At 46.3% G+C, this 23982-nt stretch overlaps 2 protein-coding genes across 2 annotated transcripts in view; one reads left to right on the plus strand and one right to left on the minus strand.

The window, feature by feature from the left end:
- Nucleotides 1-23982, plus strand: part of LOC144121041 (B-cell lymphoma 3 protein-like) — a 111630-nt gene that overhangs the window by 35244 nt on the left and 52404 nt on the right. The window lies entirely within an intron of this gene.
- LOC144118309 (uncharacterized) lies at nucleotides 1585-22175 on the minus strand. The gene is made up of 9 exons (XM_077651276.1): nucleotides 21972-22175; nucleotides 18330-18373; nucleotides 16886-17024; nucleotides 14466-14584; nucleotides 13122-13248; nucleotides 11750-11829; nucleotides 5388-5541; nucleotides 4818-4918; nucleotides 1585-1808 (listed from the first exon to the last, which is right to left on the minus strand). Exons 2-9 carry the CDS (start codon nucleotides 18364-18366, stop codon nucleotides 1585-1587), a joined length of 981 nt encoding a protein of 326 aa, XP_077507402.1. The 5' UTR covers nucleotides 18367-18373; nucleotides 21972-22175.

The following is a 23982-nucleotide window of genomic DNA, read 5'->3' on the forward strand; positions in this document are numbered from 1 at the left end:
GGCATAGAGCAAACAAAATTTCGCAGTGTACGTATTACACTGCAGATTTGAAGCTGTAGAACAAACACGTGCGCGCAGTGTCTGCTACACCTATATGCTAACCAACAAAGACATGATACGCAAGGGATCATTTGATTTAACAATGCACTAGGAACGGAACAAAGAGGGTATAGTTAGCCTTTGAAGAAATTCAGTAAATCGGCTTTAGACAAGGAGGCGATTTCAAAACCGCTATCAGCTACGCTACTCAAGTGTAACAGGAGGCGGTATCGCAGCATCTGCGCGCCGTAGATAATTCGTGGGGAATGTATAATGTACAGACTAGTCCGACGCAATGAATACATTGGTACAACGGTCACAAGTTCCACCAGATTAGATAAAGAATGAATGTTATGTTTGATGTCTTGTTTGCATCATTGAGCAAGGCGAAAGTTGAAAACATGATGACTGTTTATTACATTAGCCGTATCAAAGAGCTCTTTTGAAGGGTAGTCCAAGGGACGATTAAATACTAGTCGAAGAGCTTTTCTTTGCAAACGGTGAGGTATCCTAATGTTAGTAGACGTGGACGTGTCACACATGAGTTGGCAGTAATGTAAGTTGGACATGAACAGAGATTTAATAGCAGTAGTTTAACTTCAACTGGGAGTATATGACGATAACGGTACAACAGGAAAGTGACGCGGGAAGCACTGAAGCCAACATGGCTTATATGTGCGTCCCAAAGCCGCTTGCTTGTGAAACTCACTGAAAGTGTTTTAAACGCACTCACAATTTCAACGGGGCCAGAATTGAAGCAAATTGTACGAGTCATGTTTATTACCTTACCTTTTGAGAGCGAAAAAGATGGTTTTTGTTTTTGTTTGTTGATTAACCCATTATCGCTATTTGAACAACTGCCATGCGTCAACACTGGATCTGAACACCGGAAGCGAAGTGAAAACCGCACTGCATGCGCACCTAATTCGCATTTTTTCCCTAACTACTATAATTGACCATCATTTTTTTTTCTTTTGCTGGCTCTCTCCAGTGTACGATTTGGGAGAGAAAACTGAGGGGGTCGTTTTCACTCCAGATATCTTCGGTACTACATAACCTAGGTCAATTTCTGCTGGTGGACAGTCTGATACCTATCAGCAATTATCATATCTTACTCGGGGTACACACCGTTGCAGGGACCCGTTAATGAAGAGTGCGACGTTCGGGGCCAATTTGTTACCTTCGCCACTAAGGATCTCGTTGTCATTTCGATTCTGGTTCTCGTGATTTCAGAATCAACAGTGATGTCGGAAGACGAGAAAGCACTTGATTGGTCGCAGTGCAGTGACATTTTTATTGCGGCAAGAAGTCTCTGTCATGCAAAAAGAATCTGAAAAAAAAATTCCCTTCCATTCTTAATAGCATGCGAAGTGGCAAACTTAATGGGACAGCTAGGGGGCCTGTTATTTCTTGATTGCATCGGAAAACGTCAGTAGCCGCGGTTTCCTATCCAGTCAAGGGCGGCAACAGCTAACTGTAAACCTTTAAGATATGAATGCTGGTAAGCCATGGCATGCCTACGAACCATAGCCCCTTGTTTCTGGCCTAGTACACGTTGATACTCTGGGTGATAGTCTGACGACATATGTGGCAGGCCATGAGGTTCCTAGCGCAGGTGGCGCAGGCACCGTGGCCGCACGTGAAGATCACATTTCGCCGGTTTTCGAAGCAGATGGCGCAGTTGTAGATGGCCTCGAGCTCCCGCAGCCTGGATGCTAGATCTCCTTGGGCACCGCATCCAGCTTGCACGATGCCTCCAACTGGTCCTTCTGAAAAAATAAAAAATGAAAAAATAAAAAGATACGGACGAGTGATCGATGTCGGTGAAACGAAGGCACAGGAAATGACGAAATTACTTGAGATACTCGCAGCAAATTTCTTGAATGAATCGGTAATAATAAAAGCCCTGCACTATCCACTTTGCAAAGCCGCACGAGTAAAGTCCATAGTATTCCTATGCAAGCCTTTCGAACGATATCTCTTTTTTTTATAGATTCCATGTCCTTGGGCGACAGAGTGCCAGTATCTCTCTCATTCGAGTGTAAATGTTGGGCGACCATACTTAATGGGAATAAACACCCTAATGAACGCATCACCAATTACCACAAAGATGTTGGGCTACTCGATGTATGGTTTCATGCAATCAATGCTCAGATAAGCAGCAGAAATCAAAAAGGCTTCTAAAAATCACTGCGCAAGTACAGCTGACAAGGGTGTCAACTGTGCATTGCTTATTCGGAATACCGTGCTAACACAATGGTTAACCGGAATTTAGCAGGTTCCGTGATAACTTCTGTATGAATACGACCTCCCTGGGGCTAACCCCTCATAATTAACGTTATCGAACGGTGCAACCTAATCAGAAACGATAGGAATTTATACTCGGTGGTTGTTCCTTTCACCGAAGCAGTGGCCTAGTGGTTTGACCATCCGCCTCGCATGCGGGAGGTGCGGGGTTAGATTCGTAGTACCCATCGGCGATACAATTTGGGTACAAGCTTTGCACTGGACTCGTGCTCGGCTTATTCAGGGTGAAATGATTGGGAAATGAGTCTTTGACCCGACCTTGAGAAGACGAAAACATGTTTGCCATGGCGCTTTTTGCTCCATAAAAATCCACAACCATCATCAAGTTCATCTCGTATGGTACTAAACAAGCCCACAGAAGGCAACATAACAATGAGCATGAATAATTACATCAATAAGCATACGTAAGCAACAAACGTCTACATACAAAGCAAGATAAAAGCAATATCCCACATCTAAGCTCGCTATCGCAGCAGTGCGGTATGCCACTGCGGCGAAGCAGCGTCACGGGATCCTACACACTACGTCACGTCAACGGCAGCGCCAGAATGTTTTGTAGTCGTGCTCTCACACAGTGCGTTTAACGCATGGTCATACGGATGTAGTCAGTAAAACGCAGTCTGGTTTTACTGACGGACGACACGGAAAGCAAACGGCGGATTACAAAACGGTGAGAAAGGCGTTCATAGCTAACATATAGGTAGTTAAGATGCCGAGCTGTTGTTCAGGGACCGATCACGCGTGCACCCCGAAGTCGGTACCGGGCTTGGCCCCCTTGGTTTTGTATGAGTTAGTTTTTTTGTCGGGGCTCCTCGAGAAGCCGCCTTCCCGGCGCCGCCGAGACAAACGCGGCAGATGGCGGCGACCGGCGGTTAACCGGCAGTGAGGAGGCCCGCCCTTGTAAGGTCGCGCTCGGGCCGCAAGGCGCGGCCGTCGCGCGGACCCCTGGGGTTTCGAGAGGGGGTCGCGTGTAAATTTATTGCTTTCAACGGCGGACCGGGGGACGGGCCGGATGCCTCGGAGCGTGCAGCAGAAGGGGGGAGCGCGACCAGGGCAGTGCGCGCGGTTCGGACTAGGTGTTCGGTTTCCCTGAGCTTCCGCTGGCGTTTTTAGTGATTTTGTGTCTGGGTGCTGTAACCAAGCGGAAATGCGACACATATTCGTGGAATTCGCGCGGTACCCACGAGACAACAACAACGTGAGCATGCACCGGCATGGTATTGCCTCCTTCTGTTTGAACGAAATTCTCCTGATTAGCTCTGAGAAGCACATTTCCTATTGGTTGCAAAAAGAGTCCCCAGAATGCTGGGCGAAGGGATTTAAGGGGAGTTTTTGGCGCGAACGCGAGAGATCGGAGGGCAGGTCGCCTGTCAGCGCCCGTGCAATAAAGTCCTGAAGAAGTTGTCCAGACTTTTCCGCAACGTGTCGCCGGATCACCGAACCATCAGAAGAGTTCAAGACCAACACCACCGATCTGTCGAATACCAACGTCGGTCGTTCACCCCCCCCCCCCCCCCCTCATCATCAAAATTAACTTAGGTCTTTCTTGACCGAACCACAATAGAATGGTAACAAGGCGCTGCATGCATATCACTCGTTGGATCACTGAACAGATAACACGATGTCCGTAGAAGAATGCAAGCTCACTCATGCAATGGGCACCCATCTGCTTAATGTAGGAGGGCCCTACAGTTCCAGTGCCAAAGCGACACGGTTGTGTGAATACAGATTCATTCAAAAGCAGGTATCTGCAGTTCTCACAAACTCGCAGCGTGTTAGCGGGCACAATTTATAGGTGAACAACACAGCACGTTTACGACGTGCGTGCGTATATACGTCTTTGGCCGAAGCACTACGCTCCAAAAGGAGAGGACTACAGATACTATGCGCTTAGCTACTGCTATGATTTGGCACCGATACCGTGATACTAAGAGCATGCAATAATAATAATAATAATAATAATAATAATAATAATAATAATAATAATAATAATAATAATAATAATAATAATAATAATAATAATAATAATGATAATAATAATAATAATACTAATAATAATAATAATAATAATAATAATAATAATAATAATAATAATAATAATAATAATTGTTTTTTGGGGAAAGGAAATGGCGCAGTATCTGTCTCATATATCGTTGGACACCTGAACCGCGCCGTAAGGGAAGGCATACAATAAGTCAGACTAGGTTTGGTACCATGGAGGCAGAAGGCAAAAGGCTCCCGTGAGCTGTGCGATGTCGGTGCACTTTAAAGATACACATTTAGATGAAATTATTCCGGAGCCCTCAACTACGCCGCCTCCTTTTTTTCAGTTCCTCCTTTATCCCTTCCCTTACGACGCGGTTCAGGTGTCCACCTAGAAGCGAAACAGTTACTGCGCCACTTAATTTCCTCGAAAAATACTACAGCTTTGAAAAGGACCACCGCTAAAAAAAGGAAAAGGAAGATCAAACCTATTTGACGCCTACGTGCGTCTTCGCCTTCAGATCGCACCTCATGATACGTACCCCGGACTTGGGGACGAGTGGATGGCGGCCTCGGAGAAGAGCTCAGCCTAAAACAACGAATAAAGAGCCTTTGTTTGTTGGCTGTGCTCTAGCCGCCCCACAGATACGGTGAAACCAAAAGATTAATAACATGATTGAAAAGGGTCCAAAGTATACGCTGACACAATGCCAAGGGTGAAACAATCAAGCAGAAAAATATTCATACATCTATCATTATAACTTGCGCAAAAGTTTAAGCTTTTTAACATTCTCTAGTGTCTCTGTGTTCCCGGTAAAAATTAAAACTGCTTTCAGTGACGTGCATGACTGTAGTCAGATTACGCTGCGCACTCCTGACAACACTTTTAATTTAGTTCTGGTCCCTTCAGAGGCACAAGTTTTAGTCACTGTCACCTTGTGCTAAAAATTAAAGCTACAAAAATAAAGCTATATTACTTAAATGGAGTGGTAACAAATACAAATTATGAGCCACACGCAATCTTGATAGAGAAATGATTTAGTGACAAACGCGCGCACCTTGCGTCGTTGAGAGAACCGTAGTGCCAAAAATCGTCATCCATGCTCCGACTTGAGGCAACAGAACAAGCAGTGCAGAGCACACCGAAGCCATCGCATTCGCATTCCCAGCTGGTCCTAGCGATGGCGCCTTCAGTGCCGCGATGCGGAACAGCTGTAATTCAGGAATCGAAGTCGTTACATTTTCGCAATCGACTTGTAGACGCTAATGTGCCTTTGTAATTATCTGGTTGGTAAAACAGACCCAACACTAAGGAGTCTGGGCGAAATTGAACTAAATTGAACTAAACTGGCCATAACTCACAGAGATTCATGCCTGTTGGTAATTTCCTTATTTATCCATTAAGTTGACTCGTTGACCTACTAAAGCAACTTGTGAACTTTTCGGCACAATTCTGTAAGAGGTATTCTGTACGCTCTTCGAGGTTCTCAGCACGTGCCCGTTCTAGTGACGCTAATTGCCAACCGTAATAAGATGGTACGCGTGGTTTCGGCAATTGTTAGAGGCAAAAAGTGCCCGAAGCGCGCTCATAGGTTCAGCGAATGTGTTGCTGCATTTGTTAAAGCGTTCCGCATATTATATACGCTGATATAAAAACATGGCGGAATCGTTGTGCGAGAATCCTGAGGTTCAGCGCAAGTAAACCTCAGGCGTAGAACAGTAATCATTTCATTCTTGTTACCGGCGTAGAGGTTTGTTCAAGTTAATTTTATATTAGCGTTCTTGCCGGCATTTTAATTAATACACTAGAACGATAACCAGGACTGAGGAAGGAACGATATCGGTAACCGGGCTCACACGCACCGCTTTCTGGCAGCTGTCATGGATTGTGGTTGGAATGCGGTTTTAACGCCCCGAAGCGACCCAGTTCATGAGGGACGCCGTAGAAGATGGCGTCGGAATAATTTAGATCACATCGGGTTCTATAACGTGCGTTGACATCGCACAGCACATAGGCGTTTTTTTTATTTCTATAATCCGTCTAAATACGCCAGTTGCGGCCGGGATTGAGCTCGCGGTCTTGAGATAAGTAGCTTAAAGCCAAAGCCACAGAGTCACCGCGACGGGTGGCAGCTGCCTTGATTCGCCAGTAAGAGCGGCTACAACTTTTGTGCATTACTGAGCACTTGTGTTGCATTAAACTCATTTCCAGATTTGCGGCATTAAATGTCCGCAAAATTTCGTGGTATGAGCGCAGAGTACCGACTCACAGCTCCATCGTTTTTTTAACGCTTAGGCACAGCTCCTGGCAGCACATGCAGGAATATTAGAACATGAAGGCGCTCCACGAGGGCGCTGTACAGTTAAGCGGAACTACTGGCACAACACTGAAGAATATTCGAACATGAAGGCGCGCCACGAGGGCGCTGTACGGTTAAGCGGAACTCCTGGCACAACACTGAAGAATATTCGATGAAGGCGCTCCACGAGGGTGCTCTACGGTTAAGCGGAACTCTTTGCACAACACTGAAGAATATTCGAACATGAAGGCACTCCACGAGGGCGCTGTACTGTTAAGCGGAACTCCTGGCACAACACTGAAGAATATTAGAACATGAAGGCGCTCTACGAGGGCGCTGTATAGTTAAGCGGAACTAGGGTGCCTCAAAGCCAGCGCCGGGGTGGAGACAACTTCAGCGGCACCGCCATATTGAATCACATGGGATCAGCGGCGCTAGCGCTTGTAACGGCGCCATTCATGCTCTCGGCGTGCTTCAAAGTGCTTTAATTTGAACGGCCTTTTGCAGCGAGAGCTACACTGGGCTAACAGTCGAGCATTTCGCTGTACATGGGAGAGGCCTGTTGTGATTCAATATGGCGGCGTCGCTTAAGTTGTCTCCACCCTGAATGGCGGCGCTGGCATTGAGGCACCATAAAGCGGTACTCCTGGCACAACATCGAAAAATATTCGGACATGAAGGCGCTCCGTACACGGTTAAAGGGACACTTAGGAGAAGTCCATCACAATATTATAGCAAAAGCTGATTCTCTTTTTGGCTATGTTGATATTTGTCCGGGAGCACAAGATGCATTTATCGTCGACAAAATCGGATTCAGAATCTTCCCGTCAGTCGATTCGAACTCGTGACTCCTTACCGAAAAGGACAGGCTGCAGCTGTTTTGAAGGGAATGGCGATTGAGCGCAGCATCCGGAATTCGCACCAAAAAAAAAGTGTCGACGCATCCATTTTACTTGCGAAATCGGACGGTGATGGCGACACCTGTATTTCGTTTCTTGGCCTTCTTTTACATAAAAAAGCTTCGTTTTCGGCGTGTCTGTATGTGTTTCTTTTTCTAAAACACGGACCCCTACCGATAAAGGCCAGCTTCTGATTGTCTTCGTTGTTTCTTTAAGGATCGTGAAATGAGCAGCTAACAGCGGGGAAGCATACTTTTTTTAAGATTTCGGTGGATGCTGACCTTATGAGACAGTGGGAGGAGAAACTTTTCATTGCGTAAAGTCGCACAGGCGTAGCAATCCGCCTTTTTTTATGAGGCCGCTCTGCGCATGCGCGTTTCCTCTTCCAGCTTCATCATAGGACGCCAGACTCACTCATGAGTCGAATAGATCGGGCTCAGTCAAGCTCATTTCAGATCGTGATCTGAGTCGTGAGTGAGTTTATATTCACGTTCAGATCATGATCTATGTTGTGAGAGAGCCCGGACTCACTTTCAGATCATAATCTGAGTTATGAGCGAGTTCAGACTCATATTCAGACCACGATTTGAGTCGTGAGTATGGACTCACAATAAGATCATGACCTGAGTCGCGGTGAGAGTGGGCTCATATTCAGATCGCGATCTGAGTCGTGCTCAGCCCGGTAGTGTGGGCTTATCAAATCAAATAAATCCATGATGTGAGGGTGAAGAATCCCATGATCCCAAGTTTGGGTTTATGGGTATTTGAGGGTTTAACGTCCCAAAGCTACTCAGGTTATGTGGGACTCGGTATGAATCCATGATGCCGAATTGGCATGAGTTTGTAACGTTCATAAATGCGTGTTTCCTGCGCACTCGTAAAGCGAATGCACTTTTGGTCGAGTGATGATGTGGATCAATTTATTTGTTGCGTGGTATGCAATTTTTGTGGCTGCTGTAGTCTAGAACATTTGTAAAAGAGAATAAAAGTTGATTAGTCGCCGCACTTGGTCTCTTTGTATTTTAGGTGTGGCTTGCTGTATCGCGGTTGCTCTAGTTGGTCATTTGCTGTTTTGTGGCGATAGCTACATTACGGCAGCATTTCGAGCCTTCAGCGTGGCGGCGCTACCGCCACGCTGTCACGTGGTTTGTCACGTGGTGCGGAGCAACTGCCGGCGGCGCGGCGCCGTGGCTGATCACGTGGTTGATCACGTGACCAGCCCCGTGGTGCGGAGCAGCTGTTGCTGCCGGCGGCGCGGCGCGCCGGCGAAACCGAGCTGCCACAGCTGTGCCCATAAGCCGTGCCAAGTGGGACGAAGATGAAGGAACGCCCAGCGAAGCGGAGCGGCGAAAGACTGGCTTTGCAATTCTACTGAGCAAGTTCCACTCGGCCATCTATAGCTATCGCGTCAGTCCAGGTTTAACCAAAGTTAAACCACCGCCAATTTTTTTTATTGGTTGCAGAACACACGCAGCAGCCTTAGATCTTCACGTCCCGCAAGCGGCAGCTACAGGCCTCTAGGCCTCTCAGCTAGGCGTGGCTACAGGCTAGCTGCAGTTAAGAGCTCATCCAACTACCACGCTTTTAACATCATTTTTGGCACTTTAGGGCAGTAACCAGGGCCGTTCGGCGTAAAAACGATTCAGCTTCCCGATGTGCTAGCTTATAGGTTCCTGATTCTAGGTGAGTCGTGAGTTTAAATGTGCGTGTGAGCCCGAATGAGTGAACCCAGATGAGTCAAGCGTCAAAATGAGTGAACTTAAATGAGTCGTGAGTCGAAATGAGCCCAGATGAGTAGTGAGTCGAAATGAGTGAGTCCAAATGAGTACTCAGTTGAAATGAGTGAGTGAGCCTAGATGAGTCGTGAGTCTGAGTGAGACGTGAGTCGCTGTGGGTGGTTGATACCGGATGACTGGTGTAGTCTGAGTGAGCCTAAGTGAGTTGTGAGTCTAAATGAGTTTGAGTTCGAGTGAGCCCGGGCCGCGGTGAGTGTGAGTTTAAATGAGCCCGTAGGTTTAGTAAACTTTAGTGAGTGAGCCTGAGTGAACACTCGCGGTTTTGCCGAAATATGAGCTCCACTGGTTGAAAACGAAAACCGCCAGCGCGTACTGCGCATGCGCAGTTCATGTTAGTGACATGCGCATGCGAGAGATGGCGGCAGCTGTAAAGCCCACACTTGCTACTTGCGCGGGCGCAGCTGGCTCCTCGTGGAACCACGCCGCGCCAGAGGGTGCCACATCTTGTAAAAATAAAGACGATTGCCGACAGACAGACTGCAAGGCTAATCCCGCCTGCACATAAACACCAACGCCAACGCCACCACCACTGCTGCAAGAATGGAAGCTAAATACAGAGTGTTCAAAGTTAAGCTTCATAGATTTCTTAAAATTAGGCACTGTGTGGGGTATGAAAAACACCTCTCGATTAATTTATGCGGCCAGGAGGATACAATGTGAGATTATACTTGTTACCGTCAGGAAACTAATTACCCAGGATGTGCAAATAAAATTTTGAACCAGTGCTCCCAGAGGGGGTCTGCATCAGGAACATAGAGAAGGTCGCATTTTTAGGTGACTCCATTTGGTAGAATTGTAGAGCACGCGTGTTCCAAGATGTTCGCCCCCAAACTTTTCACTGATTTCCGCCAATTACACATGCAGTGCGGTGGCGGTGGACTAGAAACTCCTGCCTATTGTGACGCAGCTTTTGGATCGGCTTTTTGTTCCATTCAGTTAGCCGAAAGTGAAAGGGAAGCAGCTATCAGCTTCACTGGTGGCTCTACACCGTTGTCAGACGAGACGCGGCGTCACACCGGTAGGGGCATCGCGCCGATGTGGACCGCCTTGCATGCACAATTACGAGGATCGAGCTGTAAATTTGGAAGCGAATATCTCGGAACAAACGCGTGCTAGGAGAATTCTACAAAACGCAACTGTCGATTTTACTGAGTTACTGATTTTATTAAACGTAATCGATTTTCCTGAATTAGGTGCCCGACGGCGACAATTATTATCATCATCTCAGTTTGTGTCTACGTAGCCGTATATGCTGATCTGATTTGTTTGCGCCGTCGCGGTTTCTAAATACAGGCGTGTCGCAGTCGCGTCTATTTATTTATTCGTGTCCAGCTGCTTTCAGACAAACAGACAGTGTTTTTTTTTTCGAGTAGAACCCTTAGTGCTAGCACACTGAAAAATCAAGGAAACCAAACTTCGATGTGTCGAGACCACGGTTGAGACAGGTTTTTGGGTGCTGGTCCCTAAGGCCAGACAACGCCGCCATTTACTCAAAACGGGGATCACGGAGTCCTTTCCGGCATGGACGTCGCGAGTTTGAATCGAGTGGCGGGAAAACTTTGAAGTACAATTTTCTCGGCAATAAATAAACTTCTTGCTGCGGGACAAAAGTTATCATGCCAGGAAGGGCCACAGAATCAATTTTTAGTAAGAACAAAAATTTTGATTTGTGCTGTCCTCTGCGTACGTTTAAAGGCTTGTTCCAAGCTCTTTGTGACTAGGAAAAGAAAGTACTCCAGAGTCTACTGCACCCTTGGGCCCTTGCTAGTCTGATTGTAAATGAAGTTTCTTCGAACCTCCGTATGTCCTATTCTCGATGCCAGTGACACTCTTGACAAAGCTGCATTCATGAAAGCTGTAGCAACAAGCCCTCTATGCCGAGTGCTAGTTATTCCTAGCAGTGCAGCGCTTACATCTGTCCTGCACAGCCCCAGGTGACGGAGGTACGGTGAAGCAGATATCTCAAACTCACTATTGCAACTTTGAGATATATGCTTCACCGTACCTTCGTACTCACTATTGCAACTTCGCCCTTATTCGAATCTATTTTCACTCGTTGGGTTAGACCACCGGTTAGCTGCGTTCACTGTGCCGAGACAAATGGAGAGCAGCCAACACAGTTCAGCTTCCCAGAAAACAATTGCACGCTCTTCAGGTGTAACTAGTAGGGCAGAAGCTTCCTTTTGTTTGTGGTGGGCGTGCGTCTGTGTACGGGAGGGGGTAGGAAAGTTAGTTCTTAGGTTTATACACTGTTCATCAATATGGTACCTTCACCTCTTCCTTGACTTCTGAGTTGGCCATTGCTTTCATTTTTGCTGTTGATAAGTATCCTGGCAATGCTGTAGCCCAGTGAAGCGGGAGATCTGTTTCCTATCTATATTTGCGCAAACAATTAAATACGCTACAGAAAAAAAAAACATACTACCATTTCGATGACGCCATTCTTCTCGAAGGGCACGGCGGCTCTGCAGTTCGTCATATGATCGCCTTGGGGTAGTCCTTGTCCTGAAGTCACGAAAAAGTACGGTTGGGTAGCTCCTATCTCGTGTTCAATGAGGTAAGGTTGCTAATGCGGAAACACAGTACTCTGTTAAGAAATTGGAGCTACTTGCAGGAATCGGTACAATGAACAGAAATAGGTTTATACTTCGTTCTGTCCGTTTAGGGAGTAACTAGTCTCTAATTTGAGGCTGGCATGTCCGCCGTCTTCATCTGCGATTTTTTATGTATTTCATAAGGAAGGGAAAAAAAATACGTTCCTTTAAATACAGGAGCAGCACTTTCAGGAAGCTTTAGCAGACTCTGTACTGTAGTAGGGCATTAGTGGTGCTAGCATGTCTGTCGGAGGTGAAAAATAGATGACGTAATCGCTCTAACATCAGTTAATCGCCAAATGGTGGTGCTGGGGCTCTGACCAGTGAGAACGGAACGTTACCATGCTCCTACGATATCTAATCGTACTGTGCCCTATTAGATGCCGTGTCTGTAGGCCTCGGAATGAATCCTATGAGCAAACGTGAAAGATTGGAACGGGAGAAATTAACTATAATTAAGACTTTTTCGTACAGTGGGAGTTATCTTACTTCAGCGTACTGGGATCCCGGTTGGCAGCCGCGTGAACCCAGACCGCGCAAAAAATAGTCTAATATGCAATTATTGCTTCGACATGAATAGGCGAATTGAGGGGTTCGTTAAAGTATGTGTAGAAAGCATCAAACAATCTTGAAATTGTACAGAGTGAGCTTTAACGTTCTGAAGCGATACTTGGGGTACGAAGGACGCCGTAGTGGACAACTACGCATTACTTCTGACCACCTGGGTTATCTAATGTGCGTTGATATCGTGCAGCACACCGGTGTTTTTGTATTTAGCCGCCATCGAAATACAGCCGACGTTGAAGGGATCGAATCCTTGATCAGCTGCCGAACGCCAAACCCATTGAGCCACCACTGTCGAATAATGTTTTTTGGATAACGCTTGCAGTGCTAGCTGTATAAAGGTAAGGTTGGCCGGTTTAGCGGTGTTAGTTGGAGTCCGACGGCGACCACAAAACTATGTCATCAATTAAAATGAGCATGACGTCATTCGCTCTACCGTTCGCTCGAGGCAGTGATCTGAGTACATGGCATATTTGTTCAGTTATTGGTTAGTTCGTAGGTAGAGGCTTTTTTCATCGTCGCCTTTGTGGTGACCGGAAAGTAAAAACGAGGACCACATATAAATTGACGCTAGAGTCAATGGAAGTTATAAAGCACGTGCAATTCTAATACAGTGATGGTTTAATGACAGTAACACACCTTGAGTCACTGGTAGAACCGAAGTGCAAAGAATCGTCGTGCATGCTCTGCCTTGACGCATTATACTCGATGTCATCGATGTCATCGCGGTCATGACGACCACTTCCTCGATGCGAGGATTCAGCAACTGCAATTGAGGCATCGGCGCATTTATGTCTTTGCAAGTGAACCGCACGCAATAATGTGCTTTTGGTAACTGTTTTCCGCTCGGAAAAATGGCCCTCAGGAAACTCTTAGGAAAAACTGAAGTTGACTATAGCTGTGATAGAGAAGGGTCTGATCGAGAAGGTCTTGAACTGAAAATTTCCCCATCGATGTACCCAGCGTTCCATGTAACGCTTCTTCCTTCCTTAGCTGAGGTGTATAGCTCCTATACTTGTCAGTAATAATACTAATGAAAAACTTCCGACGAAGTGCATCGTCTACTTTAATTAGCTAGTCGTATTAAATCCTGTTGTCAAGAAAAAAATATTTTAAGCCACTTCTGAACTCTTCGCTCGGATTCTGGGAGAGGCAGACTCTCTTCAGTCACGGGAAATCTGCACGCACCGGTTCCAGTGGCGCTAATTGTTTCGTAATTAGGATAGTACCTATGGTGCAGGCAAACGTTAGAATCAATGCGCGAAGCGCGTTCATGATTTCAGCAAATATGTGGCTCTAATCGTCGAAGGGCTTCGTGTATTTGCCGGTGCCAACATAATAACGTACTAACGCTCAGAACAACGCTTTTTTTCTTCAGCGCACCAAAATAGAATGACATTCAATGCATTAAGGCGGCAACTTGGGCTTTTGGGAACTGGTTTCGCGCGTCAACATCTACAGCGGTTTAGAAGAACACGAAGGTCAAAGGGACCGACGGGACCAAACAAATGTAGCGTCTCTCTTCTACATGTGTTCTTTTATAATAATAATAATAATTGGTTTTTGGGGAAAGGAAATGGCGCAGTATCTGTCTCATATATCGTTGGACACCTGAACCGCGCCGTATGGGAAGGGATAAAGGAGGGAGTGAAAGAAGAAATGAAGAAATAGGTGCCGTAGTGGAGGGCTCCGGAATAATTTCGTCCACCTGGGGATCTTTAACGTGCACCGACATCGCACAGCACACGGGCGCCTTAGCGTTTTGCCTCCATAAAAACGCAGCCGCCGCGGTCGGGTTCGAACCCGGGAACTCCGGATCAGCAGCCGAACGCTGTAACCACTGAGCCCCCGCAACGGGTACATGTGTTCTGTTTCCATCGCGTTTTTGTAAAACGCTAGAAGTTAACTTTTATGGTATAGCTACCCATCACCCACGCCTGAACAATTTTCACAGACATGTTTTGTATTAAGACATTCTCTTACGCCAAGACACTAGAAGCAACACCGCATCCATTTGAGAGGTTCCTTGAAGGCCCGCAACTAGTGGCGGTGGAATGTACCCAGCTTGTGGTGGAGGAAACAAACAAGCTTGCAGAGGTGTCCTGAAAGAGAGGAAAAGCACGTTTGGGTAGATTTGCCCTTTCCATCTGGCGTCATTTGCCGGTTTAAGCATAATATTGCATAGAAAAATAAATAAGGAGAGCGGGTGAGACACCAATCAAGTGAAATGAATGTATGGGCCAATTCCACCTTCAAATTTCATCCCTATTTTATTACACATTGCGCTTAGTTGTAACGTAGAAATTTGTGCCAAATATCGACCAGACTCACTGAACTCCATTCGCCATACGTAAAATATTGCTTCTGAGCTTTGCTTTCTTGGAGGGGTATTAAAATAGTAGGGTCATATGCTCATTTTAAAAGCTTCGTATTGAGTTTGACAACCTCAGGTTCTTTAACATGCACCCGGCCAAATCTGTCACAACGGTGTCGAAAAACAGGCCGTACAACGGCCTCTGACGGAGCAAAGTGCCGAAACAGCCGAGAATATACGCACATGGGAGCAAAAATGGGCTTGCCGTTTTCATCATGCCTTGCCGATATACGGTTTGTCGCAGAGCGCGTAGGGCAGGTTGTTCGACACTGTTGTGTAATAGCGTAACCGGAAAATTCGTTCGGGAGGGGCTGGAAATGACGGCGGAGAGAGGAGAGGGGGCAGGGGGGAGGGAGGGAGCGTTACTGAAAAAAAAATGCAGCTAAACTAAGAAAGAAAAAAATGTCATTCGATTTGGGCAATTAGACCAAATGCGGGTATGTTCGCTAGCATGATGTGTTTCGGTGTTGCGCTGCTCCACTAGGTTAAGGTGGTTGTTGGTGAGTGCGTTTAATCATGCAAAAGTGAAACGAGGACATGACAACACCTACCATAGCAGCCCGGTGGGCAAGTGAGCAGTGGCACAGTGGCACAAGGCACCGTGGGCTGGTCGCCACCCCGGACAGTTGAAATTTCCGCGTCACTTATTTTATTTATTTCATTAGCCTCATGTTTGATTTGTGTCTGTGCGTGCCTGTGTGTGTGTGTGTGCTTGCCTGTGTTTGTGTGTGCTTGTGTATACCTGTCTCTGCGCATCTGTGTCTGAACCTCTATGCGTGTGCGTGCGTGCCTTTGTGCCTATCTGTGTGTGTATTGTTGTGACTCTTATTTTAATAAATAACAACCTCCCATATTTTATAGCCACGAGAACGCGCGAGGCAGGTTTGAACATGGGACTGAACGAACGGATAATCTTCGCTGGCCGCTGCTTTACACCACTCAGCCATTGCGGCAGCGTTTCGTCGAAGTGTTATACTGCCAGGCTCAGGCGCTGCGCTAAAACAGCAAGTGAGAGGCCCTAATCCCTTTTGACTCGTGGCAGGCGTTTGTCAACGCCACGCGCAGCTGCTCATAGAGGGCGCCACAAATCCGTGGCGCACTAAAGTCACTGTTCAGTGATTTTAGTGGCGCACGTACTCGCTTGCCTTTGGAAGGCGTCCGGAGCGGTTCGTAAGTGCTTGCGATAGTGATTTGCCTTTGGTGGTGTGGAAGTTTGACTGCTTTGTGGAGGGATGAATCTAGGACCTCCTGCTATGCACACCAGATGCAAAGCGACAGGAAAAGGAAGCGTAGAGAAGCAACGGGGCTACTCTGCTGACGCACTGTCATCTCATAATGTGGACTGTCGATAGACATTCTAAGCACTCTTCTTGAGAACACATATTTTACCCTCACCGTCAACCCGCCGCGGTGGCTCAGTGGTTAGGGCGCTCGGCTACTGATACGGAGTTCCCGGGCTCGAACCCGACCGCGGCGGCTGCGTTTTTATGGAGGAAAAACGCTAAGGCGCCCGTGTGCTGTGCGATGTCAGTGCACGTTAAAGATCCCCAGGCGGTCGAAATTATTCCGGAGCCCTCCACTACGGCACCTCTCTCTCTCCCTTTCTTCTTTCACTCCCTCCTTTATCCCTTCCCTTACGGCGCGGTTCAGGTGTCCAACGATATATGAGACAGATACTGCGCCATTTCCTTTCCCCAAGAACCAATTATTATTATTATTATTATTATGACCCAATAACTTTTTTTTTCTGGCGCCCTCCGCCGTGTATGAGTCAGAGGAAACATGCGGAGGGCCGTTTTTAATCGCGGACATCTCTGGTGCCAGATGTGGTAAATCGAAAAATTTTGCGGGAAAATTATGAGAGGTGCAATATCTATATCAGTCTCACTCTTCTTGCTTTTGGTGCACACTATTTCAGGGACCCTTTAAGAGAAGGTGACTACGCATGTGAAACACTGTGCGATCAATGACACCCACGAGAGTGAACTCACTTGCGGGGATCTAAATTTGAAGAAAGAAGCTTACTCACCTGTTCCGGCAGTAAAACATTTGGTATTCAGGGGGCAAGGGGCATCCTTGACGAATGGCGCGCCTGACGTAGCACTTTTCCCTCCTGCTTACGTGACGAGAGCGGAGGAATCGTTCAAGTTCCTCACAAGACGAGCAGTCTGCAAGGAAGCAATGCCAGCGGGAAATAATTAGAGAACTCGTGCGTCAAACAGCAAGAAATTAAAGCCTTCTCGTTCGTTAAACCTTTCTGCGATCTTTGAACACTGTTTCGCAAAATATTTCTGTAGTCCTCAATTAAAGTGGTCCTAAATAATCAGTTAGATGAATTTAGGTGACGCTAGACGACCAAAAATTTTTTGGCAAACTGATTACTTTGTATTGTCAGTAATTTTCAGCATTTACTGGCAATTGTGACGGTCGTGCAATTTATAGCCTTGAGATGAATATTAATAAAAAATCTAGCTTAGTGTTCAACCTGCGCACAAACACGTGCTTTATAAAGTCAACGCTTTCCCTTGGTATCACGTGTCCGTAAGAAAATATAAGCATCGTAATTGGATCCAAAGCTTTTCGGCCAGCAAAACATTTCAGGTACTACTGATTCCAGCTCTGCGCGGAAAGTTTGCATGGGAAAACTACAATGATCTCCACGTTTTTAGCGAAAGAAGTTTTGCACAAAAGGAAAAATTACATGCGCGTATCGGACCTTAGTCTAGCCCACGAATCAGCTTAAATTTGAGGCCAAGCTCCAACAGTACGTTTGAGTATCATTGCACCCAGCGCTACTCAAACCAGTGATATCCAACTCCAAAGCTGTTGTGCGTTTAATATGGTCGCTGTCATGTACAGTCGCCCACTTGCCTTTAACAGAGCGCTCAAACCGGGGAGAAGACTTGCGTCCTTTGCGAGTGACGTGGGGAATACTTTATCGCTCATGTCCATTGCCATGGATCGTGCTTAACTCCTTATGTCTAGAAAGCTTTACCGAGACCGCTAGGGAGCAACAATCGTCATAAATTCGCAACAGAGTGCCCCGTTCGAGCGCTCCGGACAAGTTTGTGGACGTCTGTATATATCTTTTCGTATAGAGTGTAGAGTACAAACAAAGGAAGGCACGTCTAGCGCAGTGGCGGAAGTGCTGGGCCAGGGATAATAGCGTACACTACGTTATCATCCCTAAGAAAATAAATGAAATAACTGCAGTTAAAGAGAAAAAAGGCGATTCTTGTTTGGTAATTGTTTTGCAGAGCGACCTGCCATTTCCACATTTTTATAAAAAGTACAAAAAAAAACTGCTGGCGGGTAAGCATTACAAAGCACGAAATATTGTGTTGCTGTGTTTTTACTGCTCAACGTCTGCGGCTTGGCCGTACCTAAATGCGCAGCTTCCTTTCAGAGCGCGGTTCTTTTGATTGCTGCTATTGTTGCCTCTAAAGCGATGATTAATTTAATGATGCACTCACCAGGGAAGTCATCGTCATCGTCGCTGGAGTACGTCATGCTGCGGCTACGGCACAAACACGGCTGAAGTCAGAGGACGGACAAACAACTCCGGCTAATGGGTCTGAAAAAAATTTTAGCGATGAGTGCAACAAGAGTCGACAGAGGGCAGTAACGACTAAAACATGGGCACCACGCAGTGGAAAAATTAAGTAGTAAAGAAATGCGGTTGAACAGAAAAAGAAGATAGGGCTGGCAAAGAGTTAATAAAGAAGGTGTTCTTAGTGTAATGTGCGAGTGTGATGTCACCACACCACGCACCACCACACACTACACACCCTGCACCGCCCTATATACACCACCACACACTACAGCACACCACAGGGGACACGAGTTCGAGGAAAAACGTTTATTGTAGCTCCACTTCGCTGTCCGGTCGCCTGACATTGTATGAGGGCATTGAAGGCCTAAATGCTCCTTCTTCTGGTAACGACATCTGGCGACTGAGTAGTGAGGTGGAGCTGCAATAAACGTTTTTCCTAGAACTCGCGTCCCGGAAGAATCGTATGCTCAGACCGAGTTCGAACCGGAGTGGCCCTCAACCTTAATGCTGTGCTCTTCATTGCCTTTTTTGTAGTTCTTTGCTGCTTGGATATGTTGTATTAGCTATGTGCTCTGCATTGACTTTTCTCGTGCTTAGGTGTGTTAACTTGCCGCATTTTCCTAATGTTTGTACATAGCTAATGTACATAAAGCGTCGCATCATTGTAATTAATACCATGTTGAAAAAAAAAAGTGGTTGTGGCGCGCCCGTCGCGTAGTCCAGGGGCCGGGGATTCGAATTTTTTTCTCACCACAAAACTTTACATTGTATATATGAACGTCCTTAAGACGTTTGCGAGCAATCCGGGTGCGCTAGAGACAGTTTATGTCTTCAACTGCATAGAGCTTCTTACTATAGACTAGAGGGAAATCTGGCGGCCGCCTATAGGAGTTTGCATGGAGCTTCCAGAGACCACCTCAGTCAACACGGGCGTTCTAAGCATCATGGGGCGGAGAGCTACCGACTGCAGAACCACAACTTTTGGCCAAAAGTAATTAAAAATTAATTAAGAATAATTAAGATAATTAAGGTAATTAATAATAATTAAGAAGGATAATTAAGAATAATTAAGAAGATTAAGATAATTAAGAATAATTAATTAATTAAGATAATTAAGAATGCCCTAACATTCAATATCATGTCGCTAAACTGCAACAAACGAACAGGAAAGCATGCAAATATAAAGTTTGCCCAAAATAAGCGATGGCTTGCTCTCCTAGCGGCCAAGTATTACAGACAACAAAAGCCAACATTTTGTGCTTAACAGGCATTTTTTAAAAAGGAATATGTTTTTGAAAAAAAATTTTGTCGCTTCAACACTTTAATAGGTTTTTTAATGGCACTTCGGAAACCAAAAAAAAAAAAAACTTTTATTGGCGTCGTGTGCTGTTGCGTTTTCGCTACTATGGCTTTCGCGCACTACGTTTGCGACAAAGTCGTCAGCGCCGTGGACGGAACGGGACAACCTAGTAACGCCACTGTGTGTTTCTGAAAACAACCGACTGTTCCACACCAAGTAGCTCATCGCCCCATGATGCTTTGAGCGCCCATGGTTGCTCAGGTGCAGCGCCGCCAGCTTTCCTTGTAGTTAATAGTAAGAAACTCTATGTTCCATTGCGCTGGTTCCGAGTGCTGAGGGAGCAGAATATACAGTAGTGAACAAAAGGATATGACATTTTCAATTTTTCAGTGTAACTTCAGCATATAATTGGGTATAAAAAGACCTACTTGCCATTTCTATTTATATATATTATGATGAAATAATGTCCTTTTCATCCATCAGTTGTTGGGGGCGTAACTGTTTGCCTTCAGTTCGTTTTCTATTTCGGTTATTTCATGGGTTCTTTCCATTGCGTTCATGTTTCATCTGCTCTAAACTATTAATAACTGGTTGTAATTTTCAGGTGACATATTCTGTAGTTGTTTGCATTACTGCATATTTTTATAAGCATTGGGCGAAGTATGAGGTTGCTTGACGTCATCAAGCCTGCTCAAAGATCAATTATCCGCGGCCGCAACTATGGGATAGAATACCATCAGCTTTCACTGGATTTCAGAGAAGCGCAGTACACGCCTTCACGAGTTTCGAAGAGCTATAAGTTCAGAGTAGGCTTAGCTTTTCGATCTTCGCAGGAGACACGACAGAGCGACCAATCAAGTTGTCGAGAAAGACGTTCGCGGGTGCCTAAAAAGCTCTACACACACTGTTATTGACATTTGCGAAGATTTTGCCCAGTTATCAGTCTATACAGTAGCTACATGGACTGCGAGACGTCATGTGCAATGTGCTGAACTAAACTACAGGAGCCGAGCTCAAACCCCGCACATCTGTGAAAAGAAATGTGTTCTCAGGATGATGTAGATAGAGGAACACCTGATGCGGATAGGTGACGGATGGAAAAGTGCGATTTCATTAGACGAATTGATTGAAGTTCTTGTCGAGCGGCAATGATGGAATTCGTTCTATACATCACCCGAAACGCAATTTATACGGACCTCGTTGTCGATTTCCCACGTTAAACTGCAGAGGCGAGAACGTAAGGGCAAGGGGCTTCTCCACTTGTGAAGTTGTGGAGGTACCATGAGCAAAGAGGTTGATCAGGGCATTCTTCACGAGGTTATGCTTCCATAGACACGCAAGTATCTGGGATTTCGATATGTTTTTCAACTGAATTATGACCAGAAGCATTCTTCTACGCTTGTGAGAAATTGGATGAAGAAGAGGATGGTGGACCTTATGGACTGGCCAAGCCGGCCTATTGATATTATTTCAATTGAATATATTTGGATAAGCATCGCACATCGTCCGAGGGATAAAAATGCCAGCAGCGCCGAACAGAAAGGTTGAGGAGGTGCTCCAGAAGTGGAGAAACATGGACTAGACATACGCTGACAACTTCTTGGGCTGCATGTTCAGTGGGCGGAATCAAGCACTCATTGCCGGAAAAGGCTTGCGTGTGAAGTACTGTCGCATTAGGCTATTGTGAAAAGACATCCGCGAAATTTTACCTCATTTTGTAATAAAAAAAGCATGATCGCCCATACCTTCACGCAGCTGAGAAAATAATTAAAAAAATTTCCTGCGGGAACAAGTTGTCGCTTAATATGGTGATAAACATTGCCCGCTAGCGTGTAAAAATTGCGAAATTGTCGTTCCATCAACGTCGTGCGCAAATTTTAGCGCAGTAAAAAAAAAGTTAATTTCGAAAAACTGAAATATATCTTTTGTACACGACTCTATCTACGGGAAGAAAGAATGTGATCCCACAGGGACGTTTGATTTACCCGCGCGAGGTCATGTATTTGTGACCTCACAAACCGGTGGGTTAGTCCTAAGTTTCCGGCTACACCCCAAGCCAACGCCGATACCGGTTTTTCTGCGACACGGGGCCTTTAACGCTAGCGCGCTAAGAATCAAAATAAAAAGCATTGAATAAAGTACAACGGTAGCTCTACCAGCTCATCTTGGGCGCGAGTCGACAAGCAGGGAGGGACACGATGTTATGACTGGCGCAAAATAAGTGAGCTTAAAACACGAGCTAAGCATGAGGGAGTTGCTCACCTTTTCCGCAGGCTCCCAACAACAATCGCTTTTATGCAGCGGCGACGTATTTTGGCTTCTTCGGATAAATGCAGTCAAAAGCAAGTCGCGCCGCCCGAAGGCGAAGCGCACGCGGGAATAACCGCCGAGCCGACCACTACGCCACTGCCGCAAGAGAGCAGCACCTTCGAAGAACACACAAACACAAGCCCTCTGTGTATGCCGCCTATATCCGCTCGCGCTTCTGCAAGCAACGAGGAAAGGGCGTTTCGCAACGCGCACTCCTCGCTCTCTTAGGATGTTCTCGCAGCTCGATGAGCGGACCGACGTTCGCCGTCGGTTGTGCGATGGAGTCACACTCTGGTCGAGATCGGCAAAGATTCTGTAACGTCGCGTCAAGTCAGCGGCCTTAATAATAATAATAATAATAATAAGCTCGATGAGCGGACCGACGTTCGCCGTTGGTTGTGCGATGGAGTCACACTCCGGTCGAGATCGGCAAAGATTCTGTAACGTCGCGTCAAGTCAGCGGCCTTAATAATAATAATAATAATAATAATAATAATAATAATAATAATAATAATAATAATAATAATAATAATAATAATAATAATAATAATAATAATAATAATAATAATAATGATAATAATAATAATAATAGGTTTTTGGGGAAAGAAAACGGCGCAGTATCTGTCTCATATATCGTTGGACATCTGAACCGCGCCGTAAGGGAAGGGATAAAGGAAGGAGAGAAAGAAGAAAGGAAGAGAGAGGTGCCGTAGTGGAGGGCTCCGGAATAATTTCGACCACATGGGGATCTTTAACGTGCACTGACATCGCACAGCACACGGGCACCTTAGCGTTTTGCCTCCATAAAAACGCAGCCGCCGTGGTCGGGTTCGAACCCGGGAACTCCGGATCAGTAGCCGAGCGCTCTAACCACTGAGCCACCGTGGCGGGTCCGGCCTTAATCAGCAGAGCTTATCCTCGGGGCGGATGAGAAGAGCAGACAGCAGCGAAACAGATTCATAAATAGCGGACACTGCCAGAGGTGGGGAACCTCATGAGGTCAACCTCAACGTCAGGTCGTGGGGTGAGGTAGAGGTGAGGTCGGCGACGGCTCGAAAGTTTGTGAGTGAGGTCAGCAAATCAGACCTCAACCTCACGCGTGAGTTTGAGGTTGAGTGAGGTCGTCATTCAGTGGGGTCGAAATTTCGAGGCCGATGCTTTTTGCAGTTGCCACGTCTTACTCCCACGAGTGCCGCTTCCGAAGCGGAGTTGCAGCGCATCACCGCAGTGTTCATGAAATGACACTTGGTGTTCGGTTTCCCCTGTGGATAACGGGATGCCACAGTTCTTTCTTATATTCCGGCGCTGCGCGCCGTAATGTCCGTTCAGTCCGAGGCTACAGGAAGACGCACCCCTCTGGTCTTCCCGGAAGGAGTGTTACTATCACAGCACGCCACTCTCTTTCCCCCTTGCCCCGCTGGCGTAGCAACCGGCTGTCTGCCGGCCAACTCAACTCCCGGGAGCGCGCAAAGCACGTAACTCACATTGACCCGTGGTTGCTTTGTTTGATGCCGCAAACAAATAAGTTCAGTCCAACAAGCACGCAATAAATTTGTCGCAGCGCGTATGGCCCCAAGCAAGAATGCGTCGTGTTCATGCTCGTTGCCGGCGCTGACGTCACGGCTCTTGCCTTGCAGTCGAGTGAAAGGGATCCTGCTGTAGTACATTACAAACTGACTTCACAGAAACTGGAATAGTCGGCACAGGCGAGATAATGTGATTCAGGTGGTTGATGACAAGGACACCTGCTGAGTTGATTAAAAAAGCACAAAGCCAGAAAAACCTCTATAAAATCGTCGAAGTTTTTGATCGGTGACTTCCCTTTTCGAATCTCACACTAATTCTGTATATGCCCGTTACGTAAAGCGAGCAGATGCAAATATAATTTTACTTTTTATCCTTCCGAATAACCCCTCTTTTGGTCTCCGGTTCCTTGTTCCTTCTCGGAAATTCGCTTATCATG

This window comes from Amblyomma americanum, chromosome 2 (assembly GCF_052857255.1).
Source record: "Amblyomma americanum isolate KBUSLIRL-KWMA chromosome 2, ASM5285725v1, whole genome shotgun sequence".
Lineage (NCBI taxonomy): Eukaryota > Metazoa > Arthropoda > Arachnida > Ixodida > Ixodidae > Amblyomma > Amblyomma americanum.

Coding starts and splice junctions, on each gene's coding strand:
- LOC144118309 (XM_077651276.1), bottom strand. CDS start 18,366: ATGACGTACTCCAGCGACGATGACGATGACTTCCCTG. Junction 17,025..18,329: donor CGATGACGATGACTTCCCTG/GTGAGTGCATCA, acceptor GCTTCCTTGCAG/ACTGCTCGTCTTGTGAGGAA. Junction 1,809..4,817: donor CGCACGTAGGCGTCAAATAG/GTTTGATCTTCC, acceptor TTATTTTTTCAG/AAGGACCAGTTGGAGGCATC.